This window comes from Astatotilapia calliptera, chromosome 2 (assembly GCF_964374335.1).
Source record: "Astatotilapia calliptera chromosome 2, fAstCal68.1, whole genome shotgun sequence".
NCBI classification, from domain to species: domain Eukaryota; kingdom Metazoa; phylum Chordata; class Actinopteri; order Cichliformes; family Cichlidae; genus Astatotilapia; species Astatotilapia calliptera.
In genome coordinates, this window is record NC_137423.1 from 26651126 (window position 1) to 26672297 (window position 21172).

Sequence of the window (21172 nt, forward strand, 5' to 3'; positions counted from 1 at the left end):
GGGCGACCACTTTACCTACTGAGCTATCCCTGCCCATGAGTAGAGGTGAGATTGCTGAATCAGGGTTGATTGTGCCTGGGAGAGACAATAAAGCCTGTAATCATCTGTCTCTGCTGCACAGAACTGGCAATTATCTGCCCATACCTGACCGCCAGAACAGAAAGGGCAAGATCCATCTACCTTCACCCTATCACCCTATAGAGCTCCAGCTTTTAAGGGGAAATTCATGTACTGACGCAAGCTGAAAGCAAAGAAGAAGAAAAAAAGAAACTCCAGGAGTACTATTGATATTGAGAAGAAGTGTTGCTGGGATAGTCTTTTTTCATGTATGAAATGTAGTGGGTTGAATCAAAGTAGCTGTTTGGATCTTTCATCTCGTTCCATCCACACACATATTAACACACACGCATAATGTATCCTGTCAATATATTACCTCAGATAAGAGGAGAGTAGCCACTCATTAGGCTGGTATAACACTGCCTACGGAGGCTCCATTTGCTTCCAGTGCAGTTCCTTCATCATAACGTCTGCTTTCAAACAGCTGTCTGATATTGGCATTTAGGGTACAAATTTCCCTCCATTTCCCTCCAATACATCTGAGCCTGAAGCATATGGACCATCACTCTCCGGCTGAAAGCACTGCACTGAGGCCTAAAAGCATTTTTTGCCAGTCCAATAACAGAGCCAAATGAATAGTGTGGCTGTAATTAATCTTTTCTATTGACTGAATAAAACCTCTTGGTGGAACTCAGCTATGTGATTTTTCCCCCCTCTGTAGCGCTGTGTGTTTTCCATCCCTAATAGAAGAGTTTGGAGAATAATTGCAAAGTTGCTTCCAGTATTATGAATGATCAATGCTTTTATAAAACACAAATTAAAAGGCAAAAAAGGCACTCAAGAAACTAATACATCGAAGCAGGTGCTTTGTAGCAAACATGAGCCTGAAGCAGAGCAGAGGGTCAGCTGTGATTTCTGCTTGTTTGTTCATTTCGCTGATTGCATACTTCAAAGTCAGAAATCTGTCACAGCCACCTGCATGCAGGGACATAATTTAGACTTTTTAATAATTAATTACAATCCTCAGACAAAAATTAAAAAAGAGAGATCCAGAGCACTGTGACAGATTAAGGTGTTGAACATGCTACTTCTATCCTCCGAAGGAGGACATCTTAAGCTCATTTAATAATAATAATAATAATAATAATAATAATAATAATAATAATAATAATAATAATAATAATAATAATAATAATAATAATAAGCAATTATAAAAAAATAATAAATTGATGTGATGCTGACCTATAGTGTCACAATATAATCAGCAAGCCGTCGGCTAAAAGCGACTAACTGCTCACCATACCTCCCACTCACATGAGTCAGCTGTAAGTCAGAGCATGAGAACTACAAGGTTAGTACGTGAGCAGAACTTTAAATAGTTTCCTGAAACCGAGAGATAGATTCAAGTTTGAAAAGTTAAGTAAAAAACTTTGAAATTAAAGTACTTACAATGTAAAGAAACATTGTGAAAGCACAATGTTTCTTTACATTGTGCTTTCAAGGAGCCAGACTTTCCTGTACTGTTTTAAAGGGGTCTTGAACAATAGTACAATAGTTCTTCAGACTTTCTGAAGATCTTTCAGAGTTTTTCTCAGGATACTCTAGGCCTTGTACCCGACCATTTCCAGAGATTTGTTTTAAAGATTTTTTTTAACTGTGACCTATCAGTCCTTCAAACAAAAGAGGCATCTAACGCAAGGGATGAACCTGTGTTTTGTCCAAACATAAAAGAAAACTTGTATCTTTAGAAGAACTGCCAGACCTATAAATACTATCTACACCAGATAAACAATATCTACAAGTCGTATCCTTTACAAACAGGAAAGAAATCCAGGACCTGACACAGGACTTGAGAAATGCATCTAGGTTGTCACTGGATCCATCTAATGTTCACCTAAGCCTTAAAAATGGTCTCAGTGGAGGGTGGTTGTCAATAAACCATTCCTAAGGGAAGGAAACAGGGATAAAAGACTGACATTTGCCAAATTACACAAGAACTGGACTGAACATCCATGGCAAGAGGTCTGATGAATCCAAATCTGATGTTTTCAGTTAAAATCCTCATCAATATGTATGGAGCAGGTCAGGAGAGAGCTACAACCGTGAGTTTACAGAAATCTGCAAAACATGGTGGAGGCTCCGTCATGCTTTGAAAATGCAGAGAGTTGTCTGTCAGCTCTCTTTTGCTCCAGAGAGGTAAAAAAATCATGCACCCTTGAAGACCATTTCCTCAGTCACTCCTCTTGGTTTAGCCAGCAGTCAGTGTCCATATTGCCAAGGGAGCTGCACTACCTGATAAGCAGAGGTAGAGGTTCTCTGACACATCTGTCTGCTTGATGAGCCAAGTGTCAAAGCCCCCCAAAGTGCTGGATGGAGTGCATCAATAAACGACTTTAATCCCCTCCTGGGGCCAATGTCCTCCCCCTAATAAGGGATCGTCTTACACCACTGGCAGAAAGGAGAGAGGTAAAAGTGACTTGGCAGGGGCTTCAGCACGGGGATGTACTGTACACTGGGAATTGTCTGTACACAGGTAAAAGGCTGTAAATCAAACGCGCCTGCTGTTGCCTTAATTGCAGGACGGAATTGGTGTTTTGTTTCCTCCTCCTCCTTATTTTCCCTCGCTCCTTTGCCCTCTATCGCCCTTTTTCACTCTTTAGTCTATATGTCTGTTTGTTATCACTCTCGTCCTATAACACCGCCTCTGTTTTTATTTTCTCTTTTTTATCTCAGGCTATTTTGCCCACCTCCGCTATGTATCCCACTCTGCCCCAGACGGTCTAACTTGCCAGACAGAAGCGGAAAAGCAGAAGGATGGGGGACGGGCAGTATTGGTTGTGCTGAAGGACGAGTGGGTTGCTAGCATCCGCAGGGAAGATCCAATGAGTGTCCTAGTCAGAGTGACCCTAATTAACCACATATTATCTGCAGGCTGTGTGGAGGATTAAGGCCCTCAGCTCTAGACCCTACAGGCCTGGAGACCCATAGACAGAGACTCTCTGCTAAAGCACACTTCATATTCTGCCTCAAAGCAAGACAGAGAGAGAGGTGGGGGCGTGAGGCAGGACCATGAAAAAATAGAACCAAAGAAAAGCAGAAATCTTGCTGAAGGGAAGACAGGTGGCTTGAAGCACATCTGTGGGTCAGGACCTTTCTATAATGAGCAAATAAACAAGACAAATAAAAAAAAAGTGCAGGAGGAATATGTAGTGACTGTTACTGACACCTTCACAAAGAGGAAGACATAATTTGGCTTTGTCTGTCATATCCCGAACATATCCATTCCCCCCTCTGCCCAGGTGGTGTTTGAATAAATTGAAGTTTTTGTAGGAGGAGGGGATCATTATTCTACGGAGAGATAATGAGCTCATTTTCTCACCTGACATTAAAAATCCCAGAAATGAACACTTGGCTACATTGACAGGTTGTCATATACACGGCGTCAACAAGGCAATGCAATCTGGGAACTACAGAGAACCCTCATTGACACAAACAATAAGCAGCCCCCACAGGCAGGCAGAGACTCTGATTTCTGTAGAAAACATTTTAGTAGCAGCTGTGACATACCTCATTTCAGATGAAAGACGAGCCAATATCAACAACAAGATTAAACAGGAGATTAACTGACACCAAGCAGCCAACTGTTTGAAGAATCCAAAGGTTATAGCTCATAGAGCATGCCGTCTCTTAAAGCATAATAGTTATTACCAGTGTTATGAGCTGCTGGTGAATTTATTTCACATTTACATAACAGCCAAACCACTGTATAAAATAGTGCAGTGTTAACAGTTCAAGCATTTACAGGGCTTTCATGAAGCATTACAGGGTAAATCTATCCCTTACTAACCCTGCTGTTCGTCTGCCATTCTGAGTCACTGCAACATGTTTCCGTGATGTAATTCCGGCTCTAAGTCCCGAGTCAAGGCTCGCGCTGTCACCTACCTCGGTCGGTGTCGTAGAGGTAGACGAACTTCTGCCATTTGTAGTGAGAGAGGAGGCTGAGGACAGCACCCCGGAGGGCAGGTCGCATCTGGATGACAAACTGCACCTCATTATCGGTGGGGTAACTGGGTGTGACAAAGGAGGTGTGCAAAGCGCCGCAGAACGAGGTCAAGGTGTTCATGGACTTCTTGTCGTAGAATCCGAAGATGGCGTACACCCCGCGGGAGAACTGAGAGCAAACTGCAGGGACAGCAAAGTACATGAAGGACACGAGTTAAAAAAAAACATGATCATTCTCCGCAAGAACACTTTATTTTGGATACTTGACCCCTCAATAATATCCAATCGAGGGTTCGTATGACTCTAAAGGAAGCTCAGCGCACTTGATAAATTGTTAACAACATAAATAGCTTAAGAGTCAGAATCTTAATGTTGTTGTCTTTGTTTTTTTTTTTACGATGTAGCTTCAAAAAATACATTGATTTCTCAATTTCTTTCAAATCATTATTAAGCGTTGTTAAACCCAAATTAAAAAAAAATTAAATCAAACTTTCTTTGTCTTTTGTGCCAGCATTGTTGAGATTTTAAAAATAAGCAATACAACGTCTGCAACGTTCTCATATCTTATAGAATGAACAATCAAATATATCGACACGGCTAATTCAGAGTAGGTTTGGAGAGAACTCAATAGTGTACCTATTGTGAGTTACAAACTGGGGAACTTGAATTTTCTGAACAGTAAAAGCCGGCCAATAAAAGACCCTCAAAGCCTTTGTGGCTAAAATTATTACCCATTATTTTATAAGCTGTTTCGAGTCCTCTGGCTTTAGATTAACCCCTTAATTTTGAAAACAATCTAGAAAGGAATCAATATAAAACAATTCCTAGCGTTGCCTCCCCAAAATGCTTTCACATTTCTTGTAAACCTGGTATGCAACCTGTCTTACCACTAGTTCCTCCCTTGAGGTCCTTGCAAGAGTTATTAAAAGCAATTTTTAAGAAAGTAACCTATGACTGTGTGCACACGGAGTGTTTGTTGTGTTTTATATTTGTTCCATCAGTAATGGCAGATGGAGAAAGGTTTGGTAGCTCCAGTTTCTCCCGTCAGTACGTCAAAGTATACTTTGATAAGATGCTGAACCCCAAACTGCCCCTGTTCCAGTGATAGGTAAAAGCATTTTTAATTTGAATGCTGATTTGTCTATTTCAAGTCTCACCCTGAAGTAGTGATACAAAAAAGGGGACTTAAAAAAATCTTCCTGTGAATACTTATGTACGGAGGCTGCAGTTGATCTGTATTGAGCCTTTGCATGTTTTCCTGTGGCTTAAGGGGTAACGTTCACTAAGTATGGAGACAGCATTCTATCTGAAGGGGAACAGATCCAGTGGTAGTGGTTCAGAAATGCAAGAATTGCAGCATTTCTGTGTGTCTGCGTGGCAGTCAAGTGATAGAAACATCACGCCATTCACTCAAGGTCTCCCGCACCCACTAGGAGCTCCCACCGGTTATCGCTTTGCTCCCTCTTCCACGGTGAACGACTTACTGCAGCATTCACAGCAGCTGTGTGCACCGCTGCTGCCTGTCGTCGCTTCTGTTGCCTCCCACGGAAGAGCTGAAAAAGACAACTCTTTGTGCCTCGAGTGCCAAGTGAATCTAGTTTCATTTTCAGTGACCTTACACACATGTTTGTGTTTCAACAACTCCACACAGTGTTTGCTATTCTCCAATGTGCGCGGCATGATGAGAAGTATTGGGTCACACCTCTTGGTGTTTTCAGGCCCATTTCCACAGTGTATAAAGTGAACGCCAAGCCATGCGGTTTGTCTTTACAAATATTTGTGAAAGAATGGGTCGTTTTAAAGAGGTCACCGAATTCGAGCCATGGATGGGGTGGATCAAGTGATATATCTCAGTCACAAAGTAGGAGACCACATAATGTTACAGAGCTGAGGTGCATAGTGTCCCAAACCTCCTCTGGCATTAACATCAGCACAAAAACCGTACGCCAAGAGCTTGGTAGTATGCGTTTCAATGGCCAGTCAACTCCTGTACAGTAGGTGTGATGTGGCCCAGGATTTTTGTCTCTTAGTGTCACAGTGTTTCAGTTTCATATCTAATGTGAACAGAGTCAAAACAAAAAGACAAAACAGTTTTAAGACGTGCAAATGAGGATCACATTTCAATAGACTGACCCAGAAGGTCAGCTTCTGAGGGAAAAAAACAACCACTTTAACTAGATGCACAAAAAAGACCCTGTTTTATAAGACTGCTATCTAAGGAGACCAAAGGTGGAACTTAAAGAAAATAAACAGTTACACAATCATTTTCACTCCAACATCTCAGTAGCACCAGTAGCATTTTTGATCAGCAACATTTCTTGAGAGACGTTTTGATTTGTTTGTGTATTCATCGCGCACTCTGGCGGGATTGGCGTAAATTGTTAGGCAGGGGCAACTTCCATTCACTCAGAAGCCATTAATGTGTAAACTAATATTTAGAGCTACAGGTGTGTTTTGCTTTCCTACCCTATCATGAATGACTGTTCACTTATTCTGATTGACTCTCAAGCGTTCCCGCTGGGTAATCAAGCATTCTTAACATCCGTAAACACTTTGAATATTCCAGAGGATGATGGGAAGGAAAAGGACGGGGAGGAAAGCTCTAGCCAATCTTATGTAATGGCTATGTTAAAAATTTATTTTTGATTGGCTAATGGACAAAAAAATATAAGTCATATGATGGGGAAACATCAGATATCGCTTTGGCTCTTGCTCACTTCTTTAAATAATCTCTGGTAGTATTCTTTAAACTGAAAACAAAACAGAAATCCATCACCAAAGTGACAGTTGGCATTTTGTGTGTCCATCTTAATCAAGGAGAAGATGCAATCACAAACACAAAATAACTTGTTTTCCTTTTCTTGTGCCCGCAAGGACTCATCTGACTTTGTAAAGAACTGTGCTACAGCATGCACAAACCTTTCTGATGCTCAGAGGACAACACAACAGCGCTTATGTATTTGACTCTTTAGCACAATTGCTGTGTGAATAAGAGATCTGCTGGGATTTTCCTCATCCTCTTTAATTCTGTTCCCTCCCCTATCTGTCCTGGTACAGACACCTCGTTCAAGGTATAAGCAGTCTCAGTCTCACACACACCACAGGCAGGCACGTGCACGGATGCAGAGGCGCAAGCACGTACGCACACAGCCGCGACGCAGCTCCTTGATAAGTGAATCAACAGATGGACAGCAGTATTGTGGGTAAGTGCTGCTGGGTAAGTGGTGCAATCTCCCACAATGAATGGGAGCCAGTAGGAGTTCCAGCTCTCGTCGAGGCCCACTTTTCTCTGCACTCCCTCTTAATTTGGCCCGGTACTGACACAGAACCTATCCTACGGGACCAGATCTGGCAGCCTCTTTCTCTCTGCTCAGCTGTCCTCTTCTTATTAGGTTGAGCTTGAGCAAGCCTAAGTTTCAATAACATGTATGTCCATGCAATCCCTTCTCGCTCTGCTCACACTGGTCTTTTTTGCTCTCATCTTCTTCCACGGTTTGTCCCCTCACAGAAGTGCAAAGCTCTGTGTTGCGTTGATCCCATGAGGGTAGGTTCTGCTAAAAACTGATATACTGCTTTTTTGGGGGGAGACATGCACCAGTTACGCACACTGCAACAGATCTGCCAGCATCCTCAAACTCCACCCCTTAGATATAATTCACAGTGAACTCTTCTGCTTCAAGAGCTCCACACTCTTTTCCTCAGTCTCTCCGTACTGTCCACCTCCGGAGTCATGTTGCGTTCCAGATACCTCAGAAGTCTGATGTCGGAACAGGATTTGTTTTGGCCTTTAGCATGGTGGAGCCATTATTACTAACAGTACGGGCCAACTAAAGATGGCACCTTAAGGCTTAGAGGTGTCCACAGTGTGTCCTCTCTCCATCCCATCACTACCAGCTGCTCACTACAGTTTTTCCTTCCTACTTTTACCAAGTGGATCCTTATAGGGGTCATTGTTGGGCATTTTCTCTGTACTATTGTGGGGTCTTTATCTTACAATAAAGCACCTTGAGGTGACTGTTGTTGTGATTTAGCACTGTGTAAATAAAATTGAATTGTTCATGTAGCATAGCCTGAAGATGAGCTGCAACCCCTTAAAGGATGATTCTGGAAAAGAAACATCATCTCATCAAAAAATTATCCCTTTTTCCCCCAATTTTTACAATCTGCTGTGAGAAAATAGCAACGAGCAACTTGCTTTTTAACTCGGTGCAGAGGAATGAAAAAACAAAGTCGTGTTTGCTCTTATCATCAACAGCAGGGAACTCACAAAAGGGATGAGTAAGTGGGTTTTTTTCTTAAATCAAGGCACCGGCTTTTGTGCGATATTGTAACTTTCTTTTTGTTTTACATTTCGTTGTTGAAAGCGGAACCAATTTCCTACATCGCTACTTTGCCAATAACTTTAATTAATTTAATTTGAATGCATTTTTTAATAATACTAATATTTTAAGAGTGAATAACAAGACAGTGGAGCAGCAGAGCACATACAGCACATTGGGATTTTTGTTTGCAGCAGCCAGAGAGCAATCAGTAGAAACACCGATCAAGCTGGTTCTTTGCAGTGAAAGGGAAATTCATTTGGACAAACTTGTGGGAATCTCTTGCTGTCTCAACACAAAGAACTTGTTGCATCAGTATTTCTTAACCTTCTAGTATCAAGATGCCCCTCGTGTGTGATTCTGAAGAGACAAACTCAAATCCGAGTAGTGTCATACACCTCTCCATACGGCACTTCTCTCCACGTCCTTCACTGTCTAACTCCGCTCTCTTGTCCTCCGTCCTCGCCACCTTATTTGACCTCTTCTTTTGTTGCCTGTGTTTTTTCTTTCGCCCCAGCCATCTGGTCATCCCCCAAAGCACACATCTTCTTCAAGCATGGCAGGATCTCTTTCCACCTGAGCGCCTCCCTCTTTCCACACTCGAATTGTTCCCTCCCCATATTATTGCCCCCAGTCCATCAGTGGACCGAAGATTGGTGTTGGGGAAAGAAAAAAAAAAAAACATGGTACAGTCAGGGGACAGGGCTACTGTGGAGAAATGTCCTGCCCTCAGCTTTATGTCTCTGTAATTAAATAAACGTGATAGAAATGTTTTGCTCCGCTTGGAAATAAGCGGCCTGTCTCCAACTCTGAAGAAATAACACATCAGATAATAAGATTCAGTGGTTCTGTGTCACCTTGAGTTTCAATAATACTAATTTACTCAAGAGTCCTCAGACAGCTGTGTGCATGTAGAGTCATTATAGGAGCTTGTATGAGGACTGTGTGGTAAACAAGACTACATAGATAACTCCCTCTCATCTGCTCCCTCTCTTTTCTTCATTCTCCAATCTCATTTGCCCCTCTTTTTTCATTTTTTTCTTCCTCTGCAGCTAACTGTGCCTCCACCCCCCACCCCGTCACCCACCCACTCCCCCTTCCTGCTGCAGGGAACCATGCATCCCATCTCCAGTTCACTGGTCAAACACACACAGTGTGCCGCCCTCATTCCCTTCCATAATCAGGACAGTCGCTAGTGCTACAGGGATGTTACATTTCTGATGCATCACTTGAGATGCCTGGCCTGGAATGCTCGTTCAGAGGGATATGTGGTGTCCTGTAGGCACGCACGGCTAATTCATAAAAAAGAAAAAAGGAAAAAAAACAACCTTTTTTCTCTTTTGTGGCCCACAAGCCAGGGTCTTGCACTGCCTTGGGACGGTGTGCGGTGCAGAGGGTTGCAGCAAAGGGTAAATGTCATTGCTGATTGTATCGTTTTAGCTGTTTTCCATTTTTCCACATTCTCACTTTCTCTCTTTGGCTTCGTTCTTTCTTCTCTCAGCCAGTTGTCCTCCATTTCCTGCCTGTGTCTGGATCTCCTTCTGCCTCTGGTCCCCCCACTCGCACCCCCCACTGTCGCCTGCCTACATCAGGACCAGTCAGTCCTGCTCTGAAAAAGGGATGCTGTCACAGGGAGATAGCTTGTAAGTGCCCTGGGGAATTGCATCGAGTCTTGTCATATAGAGATGTGAAGTGCCTCAAACCGTTAACACAAATGGTAGAGCCGGATTCAAGAACTACTCAACTGCAGTGGTGCTGCGAAACGTTAAAAGGAAGCTGTTACTAGTCCTGCTGAATCAACGTCTCCAATCTATTTAGACTTCACATGATCTGCTGGGCTAAATGACACCAGTGCACACACTGAAAAAAAGAAAGTATGCGGTATAAACACTCACACGCTTCAATACAGCTGTAGTGGGTATTCGAACAGGGCTATATTTTTTACATTACTGATATGTGACTCGTAATGATGTCAAACAATCATGCTGCTGTTTAACAAGGCTCTGTACTGTGTGGTCGAGAGCTGAGTCCTGTGAAAACACAAGCTAAAGAAAATGGCAATACGACTACAGGAAAACAGTAAAAAAACAACAACATGATAATAACACAGAAAACACCAGAGAATACAGAATCAATCAGTATACCTCAGTGATACCGTGCCTTTATAACTTCGGTAAAAGTACCGAAGGAGTTTCTGGCTGCTGAGAAGTGATTCTATGCATAAAGGTATGATCCTTTTGCACAAAACTGTGGTAGTAATTTGCATATTTTTTAAATGTATATGCAATTTGCAGGGGAGGGGGAAAAAAGGACTTCGAGGCGTTATAAAAGATAGCATGCTGACATTAAGTCAGCATGCTTGCTAATTCTCAAGGATACGCTGAATGTAAAGAGGAACGCTGGGAATCCCCTTTGCTAAATATACCTCCTCTGCCGTGTAGGAAGCAGCTATACATGTGTCCTGAAGCATGTATGTGAGTGTTAGTCTGGTGGAGTGCATGATGGATGATACAGGGATGAAGATCCCAGCCTACGGATACTTTTTCACCCTTACCCTTGAGCCCACCCACCTAGAGATCTGTCTTGAAGACAAGCAAACACACACACATATACATGAAAATCAGTATGGAAAGTATTTTCCTTCACCTTGGTAAAAGACATAATAAATAATGTAAATATACATATTTTTAGTATAATAAATATATATAACAAACTTGAACAAATAACTCCAAAACCACCAATGAACAGTTTCTCTCATGTGGTGCAACAGAGGGCTTTTGAAAAGCACACTAGCTGTTTCATATTGTAAGCATGTGTTACATCATGGTGCTCTTTATTATGTCTGAATAAATGAGTATAAGGTCCCAGTACTGGCCTCTCTGGGTGCAATTCTAGTTTGTATGTTTTGTTCTTTTTTCGTGACATTTGGTTTATTGCTAGTAATGATTTTTGGTGTCTACCACCTGTGAACATGCTAGTCGGTATAACTGGGAAAAATACCTTTCGCTAAAAGAACTTCAGAGATTGTCAATAGAAAATTGTACTTAGTAGTCAGTATAATCTTTTAATAATATAAGTTTGCATATGGTAGTGATAGGATGTGCGATCCTTAATAGTCTGCAAAGGCTTTGTGTGCATTCCAGAGTGCTCTGGCATTCACACCCACATCCTGGGAGCATGGGAGAGGTCGTACCTTGTCTTATTGTTTTATGGTAGGATAAACGTAGCTATGTCAAGTTTTAGTCTAAGTGCTTAGATGAACTGTTGGACTTCCAGACCAGCAGGTTTAGGGAAGTCGGTTATGGGGTCACACACTGACTCCATACCTACACACACACACACACACACACATATACACATCCACATTCCAATGTAAGGAACAAACACCCACTGATGTATAAAATAAAGACCAGGGTAGTCTCAGAGCTGCGAGTCCCTGAGCCCTCACTCTTGTACGAGAGCTCTGGTGGCTGCCCTTGCTAGCAAGTGAACCTGTGTGTTTCTCCTCTCTGATTCTCAGCTGAAGAAGTGTTTTAGAATACATCTCTTGACAGAGATGTTTATCGTACAGCTCTCAGTTAACAAAATGGTCTCAACGTAACTGATCTCACAGTTTTCAGTTTCAGTTTTCAGTTTTATTTGTCATATGCAAGTTAGCACAGGGTCAACATTGCAATGAAATGTGTTTGACGAGCAGCAGTCACTCAGCAGCATGATACAGTAGAAGAAAATATAATAAAATATAATAAAATAATAAAAAAAATAGAAAAATAGTAAGGAGCAAACTATTAAAGAGACATGGTAAAAGAGAAAAGATGACTAAATATATATGTATCTATAAATATAAATATATGTACACTAGTGATTAAATAAGAAAATATGACGGGAGGGCAGATGGGATATTGCACAGGAATGAGCAGCAGAAAATTACAGTATTGCACTTTTAAATATAAATATCAATAACAATAAAGTGGAGTGACCAGTGCAGATTAAACAGAGTACTTGTGAAGCTGCAGGTAGCTTCTGAGTGCGTCCTGTGGACTGTGTTGTGTGTGTTTAAGTGTTGTGGTTGAGGTGTCGTATGGCTTGGTGGTAAAAACTGTTTTTAAGTCTTGTAGTCCGAGCAGACAGACTCCTATAACGTCTGCCAGAGTCACAGTGCCATTTATGCTACAGGCTGCCATTATTGTTTTGAAAACTGTTTTGAACACTGTCATCACCATATCCCACGGCTTCATCTGAACAAATATTGTTCGGCCAAAGATGCATTATGATAAATTAATTTGAGAGTGATAGGGAGTACTACTGACAATAACTTGTCTCCTGTCTCCCAGTGCTTTCTTTCTTCTTTTCTTGCCACACGACGGCAGACGGCAGCTCCTCTCTGAGCCTGGTTCCACTAGAGGTTCCTTCATGTTAAAAGTGGGTTTTTCCTTCCCACCATGACAAAGTGCTTGTGCTTTGTAAATTGAATTGAAATGAACTGAGATTGAGCTCACATTACAATAAAATGCTGTTCTCAAGCAATCATATTAAACTGTCCAACTGATGCTCCCTGTCGCATTCTTGTGTTGTGTCTCCTGTATAATTATACACAGTGTTTAAGCAACTGTCACAAACTGACTGTCAAACCTAATCGGAATCTGTGTGTTCATGCACTGTTCTGTAAACGGCATTTAAAGATTCATATATCACACTTTCGTCACGTTAAGCTGCACCGAAGTGCGTCGTAAGGCAAATTCCTGACAGAAAATGGCTGTGTGCGTTTTATTGTATCTATAAAGTGTACACCACTGCAAACTGTAAAAACCCTGTGGATTTCCTATTTGTATGACACCTTAATAACAGCCACACACAAAAAGGCAACTGTCCAGTAACCTTAATGTTCAAATAAGCATTTATATCTATCAAAGTGATGTCTGACTGGCTGCCTGCAATCTTGGTTGTGCAACTTCTTAGCAAAGAACGTTTGTATTGTATTACAGCGTTCTCACAGAAGGATGATATCTGACCTAAAAAACAGTAGGTCCGAACAAGACACAGCCAGCTGTTCGGTGTTGTTATCTCAGACACAGGATTAAAATATCAGGAAATGTATCTCAGTTCATTTACATGACTGTTTCAAATATTGGCTAATTTATCTAATTAAATAAAAGTAGTTAAATACGAAAGTGATGGCTTTGATTTCAAGCATTTTTAAATAGGAAAACTAATACTAAAAAATAATAATGTACTAGTACTAATATTAAAAAATAGGACTCTGTGACAACTATATGAAACAGATTATGTTAATATGGTGTTACTGCAACAACCATGCTAAAAAAAAAAAATCACTCATACATTTAAAATATGAATGATTAATTCTTATTTACTCAAAGTGGTGCTTATCATTTGGGCACAGATAAAGCAGGTATCGGGTTTTCTCCCTGTCAAATAATGTTTTAAAAAGAACTGAGCCAACGTCATTTCTAAGTCGAGCTCAGGTCCCGTTTATGGTCTGCATCCGAAGCCTTTGTGCCTTCGTTAATAACGCCTGACACATTAAAGCTTCAACTGCTGCGACTCAGAATGAAACAGTGAGCTGTGAAACTGACCAGGGGACCGGAGTCACTCAGGTTAAATCCGGAGTCCACGCACGTAGCATCACTAAGGTTCATTAACTATTGCTATATTTCCTCGTTTTTCTCTGCAGCCTTTCACCCATCAGCTCCCTCTCCTCTCCACCTGCCATCTTGGTGATATAGTCCTGTACTTGTGAGCATGGCCGGTGAACAAACCTCAAGGGACTCAATGACTCTCAACTCCATCTCCTTCTGACAGATATTTTCTGGTCCTACCATCATGCTTTTCTTTGAACACAGAACAACACACTGGGCTGAGAAGCACCGTGTGGGTCAAACAGACATACACTGCGTACACAGAGGACCTGGCCTGCGCATGCGGTGATGTCTTTATTATTGTGGCGATGCCATCTGCTCATTGTGATGCAGAGTATGGGAGCAGGAGGTTGCACGAGAGTGCTGTTCTTATGTTTAATGTGCTGGACATTTCTAAAGTTCAGATAACATTGTAGTGGCGGAGCTGGACGATTGGACAAGTTGCCGAGCATCTCTGGGAAAATCAGTTTGATAGCGCTCAAGCGATACATGCAGAAATCTCACTTTGCCTGGCCCTGTCCACTGCATGTCATTTCCTTGACACATGCAATTAAGGACTATCTGTGGAAGCAGATAACAGAACTAAACCCTTGGCCCTCGCTTCACCTTGACAGCCATGCTCTGAGATACTGGCCCATTACATTGAACAAATAACAATCCCCTCTCTCTCAGGCTTGTGTAGTCTACCATTTGCTGCAATGCAGAGGCAAGAGGAGTGCTACAGGACTTGTCTTATCCTTTCAAAGATGATCGTTCCTTTCACCTTCAGAAGGATATCACCGCTGTACAGAGCGAGGACAGCTGCTAAACGCTGACTCTTTTGAGGCTGCCGGTGTGCATTTTTAAGGAAGATTCAGCCAAGTGTGAAACATGTAAGGCTTATGATATTCTGTAATTGGATTTCCCAGAAAGCTGGTGACAAAGTCCCTCACATACCACTAATCCTCCCAATCAGCACTGCGGGACTAAAGCATGCCCTTCCTCGCAAATGAATATGGAGGAAGAGAATGGTGGATGATCGTAGAAGAAGACTGGTGTGGACTGCACTACAGGGATGGAGAGCCGCCAAAGGTGTGCCAGCACTTGACTTTCAACAAGAACGCTGGGGTTTGATTTACATGTGGGACCCTTTTAGAAACTTAAGTAGCTACACGGTGAAATAAACCCGTCCACAACAGTAAACATGCTGGAAAATGTATATCTCCAGACTAGCGGCTGCTAGAATTTGCTTAATTTTGACACTACTGGTTGTAATAAGCTTCTCACACAATCGACCTATAGGGTCATTCTTTGTGGGAGAGCAGTCTCTGATAAAATGGGCAGATTGGCTCTGCTGAATTGCAGGAAACAGCTCACCTAAGGACTGCCTTTAAGAAAAGAAGACATAAGAAAAAACCTCTTAGCTCCATCAAAGAGATTAAAGGAATGGGATAAGAAGATGCCTCTAAATTATTCGACTTGACTACAGGAGAGCTGGGCTTGCCTGAGTAAAGATTTGTGGTGATATTTCAGGTATAGAGTGCTGCACCCAACTGACTTGTTTTGAATTCTATTCACCACAGTGGGAAAAATACCTGGCAGCCGCAAACCTCTCCTGTTCCTGCTATCATTTGGATGGATTGTTAAAAAAACAAAAGAAAAATAAGAGTAAACTTCGTGGATATCTGGCAGGCACACATAGTTTTCCATCAGTGTCAAAATGCTCCCTTTCCCCCCTCTGACCTCACGTATACCCCAGTTCCGTCTGTGCCTCACAAACCAGTGTGTGTTTGTCATTTTCTCTTTTCCTCATCTGCAAGACTGAACAGCAAGAAGTCTTGAAAGTCTCATGCTGCTGTTAGAGTGAACACCGTCTGATTTTAATGTTTCTGACTGGTTGTTTCCATCCTTTAGGGGGATTTCGGATGCCTGTTTTTCGTGTACAGTCAGAGTTATATGCACCTGCAAAGCCAAGAGTGTGCTGCCTAGGGAAACTGAGACGGGATGACTATCTGCCAATCTCACGAGGTCTGCTTACCGTGCATGTAAACTAAGCCTTTGCCCCTGGTGACACTAATCAAATTTCATATTGCAATCCATATCCTATGACGGCGGAACAATCCAAGTCGAGCCATGAAGGATTTCCATTGTGAAGCTTGATTACAGAGTACAGAGAATTTTAAAACAGCACCTCTCTGAGCCCATTCTCCCCGAGCCTTTTGTCTTTCAGTGAAGAATAATAGAATAAGTCAATGAGGACAGGAGATGGGACCAGTTGTTTAACCTTGAAGGCATCACTTAAAGACTTCCCTCTCCTTTTCAGCCTTGGTGCCGGCATAGTTAAGTATGTAGAGTCCAACACCACTTTTCATCTTATTAGTGCCCTTCCTGAGATGGTGCTCCGTCCCTGAATGATAAAGCTAGGGGGAAGTAGGGGAGAGGCTGAAATGGAAAACGGAGAGCTATGTAAGGGAATAAGTTGTAATCCCCTTATATTCTGGGGCCTCGGCATGCACACTTTTCTAAAAACCAATTTCCCCACAAATACAAATAAAGATTTTTGGTAAGTGGCTTCACTTGAGATCCACTTCGTATAGCGGGCAAGAAGGTTCTCTTTTCTCATTTGATGAAAAGACCTCCTATTTTTTATTCTCAGTGGACTCGTCATTGTCTGGATGTGCTGGGCACACATACCAATTAAAAGACTTAATAGCAGTCTGATATATTGCCTGATATAGTCGCCATGCTACAATGTAATCAAGTCATAATAAGCCACAGGTATTAAAATATCTCTTTTTATCCCGACAAAGACACTTTGTAATAGATTCATTTTATGAGACTAAGAGACTGGAGAAAGCAAAATACTATCCGCTATATTTTTTGAGACATAGATAAATGGATAAGGCTTATATAGGGCTGTGTACAAACCCCGCAAACAGGCCAACTTCCAGAAAATAAATAAACACTCAATGGTTTGCTAATCTCTTAAATCTTATATTTAACTGAAAATACCACAAATTAGTTATTTTGAGTTCTTCTCAAATTGGATGACAACAGGTGTCCATGCCTGTCACCCAGTGAAAACATCTGGGACATCATTAAAACAAATATTACAACAAACGCAGCCTCGAGCAGCCGAGCATTTGAAATCGTATATCAAGCAAGAATGTAAAAAGACTGTTGTTATTACTGTTACTATTAGCTTATTTTGTCCCTTCTTTTATTTGATCACTGGCTGAATATAGTTATACAGCAGTTCTTTCCACATTATACACACTACACGTCTTCTTATATCTCTACTATCCCCTTATTCCAATGATTGTTGGAACATGGTGGATAGTAGATTGTTTTCCAGTTTGTGTTGTTCTTATATGTATCTTGTCCATGTCCTGGATATGTCAATATCAATAGCTTATTTGTTAATAAAATTATAATAATTATTATAATAATAGAGGGATGTTGCAGAAATGGTAAATATAAAAACATCCAGTGGTTTGCTAATCACCTAAACCCTGTATTTAATTGAAAATACCACAAAGTGAGAATTTCTTCTTTCTAGCTGTCCAGACATGTCACCCAATGACAAGATCTGAGGCTTCATGAAACAAATAGCATAACAAATCAGATCTTGTGCAGTTAAGTGGTTGAAATCATATATCAAGCAAGATAAAACTACAGCAGTCGATCGATGGTGTTGTGATGCAACGCAATTATAAACACGTGCCTGCATAAAGGTTTTATTGTTTCGGTGCTCAAACCGGTGGACCAATAAACCATCTGCTGTGAGAGCGCTCAGGATGCCACGAGCCACAGCTTGTGCTGGCTTTTACTCACACGGAGATCTTAGGATGGTTCAGTAATACTCCGAATGAACAGTCTGAAGCTGGTGAATGAACTCCCTGCATAGATTTAAAAAAAAGGAAAAACCTGCAGTGCCAAACAACACTGTGCGTCAGACCTAAAGCTCTAACTCGGCCTAACAGTGATGTTCCTCAGCATTAAGTTTGGGTCAGTTTGAAGCAGAAATGACGCTTGCTCTCAATGCATGTTTGGATTCCATCATGAAATCAAATGGAAGCAGTTCAAGAAAGATAATCAGAGGACAGTGTGAAACTAGCAGGAATGCTGAAAGCGCTGCAGTGCTGCCTGAGGAGATTACCTTGAAGGGATACAAGTCAAATTCAAGTCAGGCTTTTTTCTCAGATCACTTTTCGGTCATACCTCCAAAAAGCTGGTTGCACCTTTTTACTGAGATGCTGAGAACCCATTTACTTTTTTGCAATAGCAGCTTTGCAAACAAAGGACAGCCTTGATAGCTGTTTTTGCATGTTTCTCATTTCTGCTTTCTCTCGGTTTTGTTGGCACTTGACTGACTGGCCCAGTGGACCAACTTTTAGCAATGCGGCTGAGCTCCAAGATATCAGCATTCACAAAATTATTCTAGGTATAGCTAATGTCACAGGTGGCTTGAAACTACAACTAAAAACTCTTTATCATTCTTTTAAATACACAATGATTGATACCACAATTTTCTGACCTAAATTTCATAATAACATTTTATTAAATTCAGAATTTGAGTCCCCATTGCAGGATTTGGTTAACCCCTCGTGCAACAAGAGGCTTCATTAATCCTAAATATTTCATTCACTTACATGGTGTCCTAGGGCTAAAAAGCTTTACTCAGAGACAAACCGCAGAAATTGGGAGTGAAATGTTCACTGACTTTTCACAAACTTTGGCCACATGAGAGCAATTTCCAAACTTAAGCTTCTTTACGCATAAAAGACCCAAAGTCTATCCCCTTACAGCTTAGTGATGGTGCATGTACAGTAGCAGCACTAGCAGCACTACAATGGGCAGAAGGAAAATAGAATGAACAAAGTCCTGAGAAGAAAGCAAAGGCACATAAAGCGAGCCTGATGAGAAATGCGCGCCCTTGACACACTGGAGAAATACATGTTATTCAGTCTTACTCTCCATTTCCAGCAGAAATAGAAAGGTGCTATTCGGCATCCACCCTTTAAACATATTGTACATTCCTTTACACAAAGTTAATTTCAAAAGTCCTACTTTTGGCTCCTCCTCAAATCGCCGCCATCGCAGTTCTGCTAGAAAGCGGGTGCGGCTCATCCGCAGAGATGTATAAAATCTCACATATCAGCTGACAGCATATTCCAAACACTCAACTTCAGCGTACAAGTGGGAGCTTCTGTGTCAGCGATTGAGAATCCAGTTCACACCACTTGCATGTGCACAACCCAGCGTGCGCTAACACCGTTGCTGGTCACTTCATCTTTCCATCTACTGTGCCTCTCTCGTCCACTGTTCCCTTCTTTCACAAACATGGCTAATCCACTGAACTCGTTCATGTCCTTTTTCCATCACATTCTAACACTGTCAGGGCTGCAAAGGGCACCGGCTTCTGTGAGAAGCTTTCCATTCAGGCCTCTGGAATAGATTCACTCCAAACGGCCTTTTCATTCTGCAGCTGCGATGGATTAGCTCTGTCATGGGTCCAGATGAAGTTTGCTTCCCTGATCTGCAGGCCACACTGCGCCACATAAAGCCACACAACCAGGATTTTTTTTTTATGGAGGGAGGGGGTGGGGTTGAAAAATAACAATTAAGGAATGGCACTGACGGCTACCGAATAGTTGATGGTAGAATGATAGAACACTTCAATATTTCACAGCACAGTTATGCATGGACACACTAACATGGACAGCGGCCTGGGAGCTACCGCCCACAGGTTTTACGTATCCATGTGTGAAATGGCAAGAGCCACACAACAGCACTCTCCGAATTAACTGTTGGAGAGAGAAAGAGAGGAGGGTCATGGTTGAAAGAGCACATCATGTTCACTTAATTCTCACTCATGGGTATAGTGAGCTCTAAGGATGGGAGAATACCAGTAGGAAATATGTAAAGCACAACCACACCGCCGTGCTGCTTTTAAACATTTTTGCCTGATGCGCGTTTTCCCAACACAAGATGGAGAAAATGATGGACAGCCACCTTCATCAGCACCAATCTCTGCTTTATAGTTACCCAGGACAGATTCAAAGAATCGTACCCACGCTTGTTTTGTTATTCATTCTTCTCCTCACAGCGCTTGTGTAGATTTAAACACTCTGAAATAAATCGGTGCTTTTTTTGTAATGGTGGCAGCATTCGATCCAACTAAAGCGATCACAGCCATGCAGATTTTGCTCCTCATCTCCTGCCAGAAGATCTTCTTGTTTGATTGTCATTAGCACTTCCATCACACCAGCTGACCCCCCCCCCCCCCCCTCTCTCTCTGACACTGCTAGCGGTTTTGTTCTGCAACTGTTGCCGTAATTGGCTGTAAATCTGCAAAGGTGTTGGTCTGCATTATGTCGTTGACTGTGTAAGATGTGTTTAATATTAACCACATTCACGGCACAGTGAGTGTTACTCGCATTTTTTTCTCTTTTTTCTACCACTGCAAGGAATATGCTAATAATTTTATTTCCTTCTCCTCCTCCTCCTCCTCTCCTTCAGCATGTATGAGTGCTCATCCACTAGTTTCACAAGGTTATGATGCTTCAGTGGCCCAGCGACTGTGAACTGTCACAAGCAATCAGTTATGATGGAGCCCTTGTTTCTGCACAGACATGCCGCTTTGGCAGGGCTCTGCTAGCGACTGCCTCTTTTGAAACAGGCCAGAAACGTGCGGATCAATCTGCTCAGTCGGCAGACGGAGAGCTGGAAGCCCCATCGCACTGTGATCCAATATTTACTCATTGGGAGAGTACATCGTGACCCTCCCTGTTGGTGTTTTGAATTCAACACAACAGTGACGTCCTCCTCATTTTAGATTGTCTTTAGCACACACATACACAAATAAAACTGAGTGCAACACACATGCAGAGGAACGTCAAAACAAGCTGATGGTTTAAACCAAGTGTTTTGGTATGTTTAGACAGCACCAACGGTGTCAATGAACGAGGTTCTTGAGGTTCTTGAAAGATCATAAAAGCATTTTAGTCAAACGCTGTCTGACCTTGGTTAGGACAATGCAGTCCGCAGCTCCTTCTGAAGAAGACCAGAGAGTTCTCTTTCTTTCCCTTAAGACTCGGTGAAGCCAAACCAATGCAGAAACTTCCAATGAAGCACGATGCGGATGTGCTATTCCAG

At 41.9% G+C, this 21172-nt stretch overlaps 1 protein-coding gene across 11 annotated transcripts in view; it reads right to left on the bottom strand.

The window, feature by feature from the left end:
* Nucleotides 1–21172, bottom strand: part of LOC113035105 (glutamate receptor 3) — a 96571-nt gene that overhangs the window by 66550 nt on the left and 8849 nt on the right. For all 11 annotated transcript variants that reach the window (XR_013911695.1, XR_013911686.1, XR_013911698.1 and 8 more), the window contains exon 3: nt 4000–4239. Coding sequence is in view for 8 of the 11 variants with exons in the window: in XM_026190416.2 (XP_026046201.1) it covers nt 4000–4239 (240 nt within the window). In the remaining 3 variants the exon portion in view is untranslated. The remainder of the gene's footprint in view (nt 1–3999; nt 4240–21172) is intronic.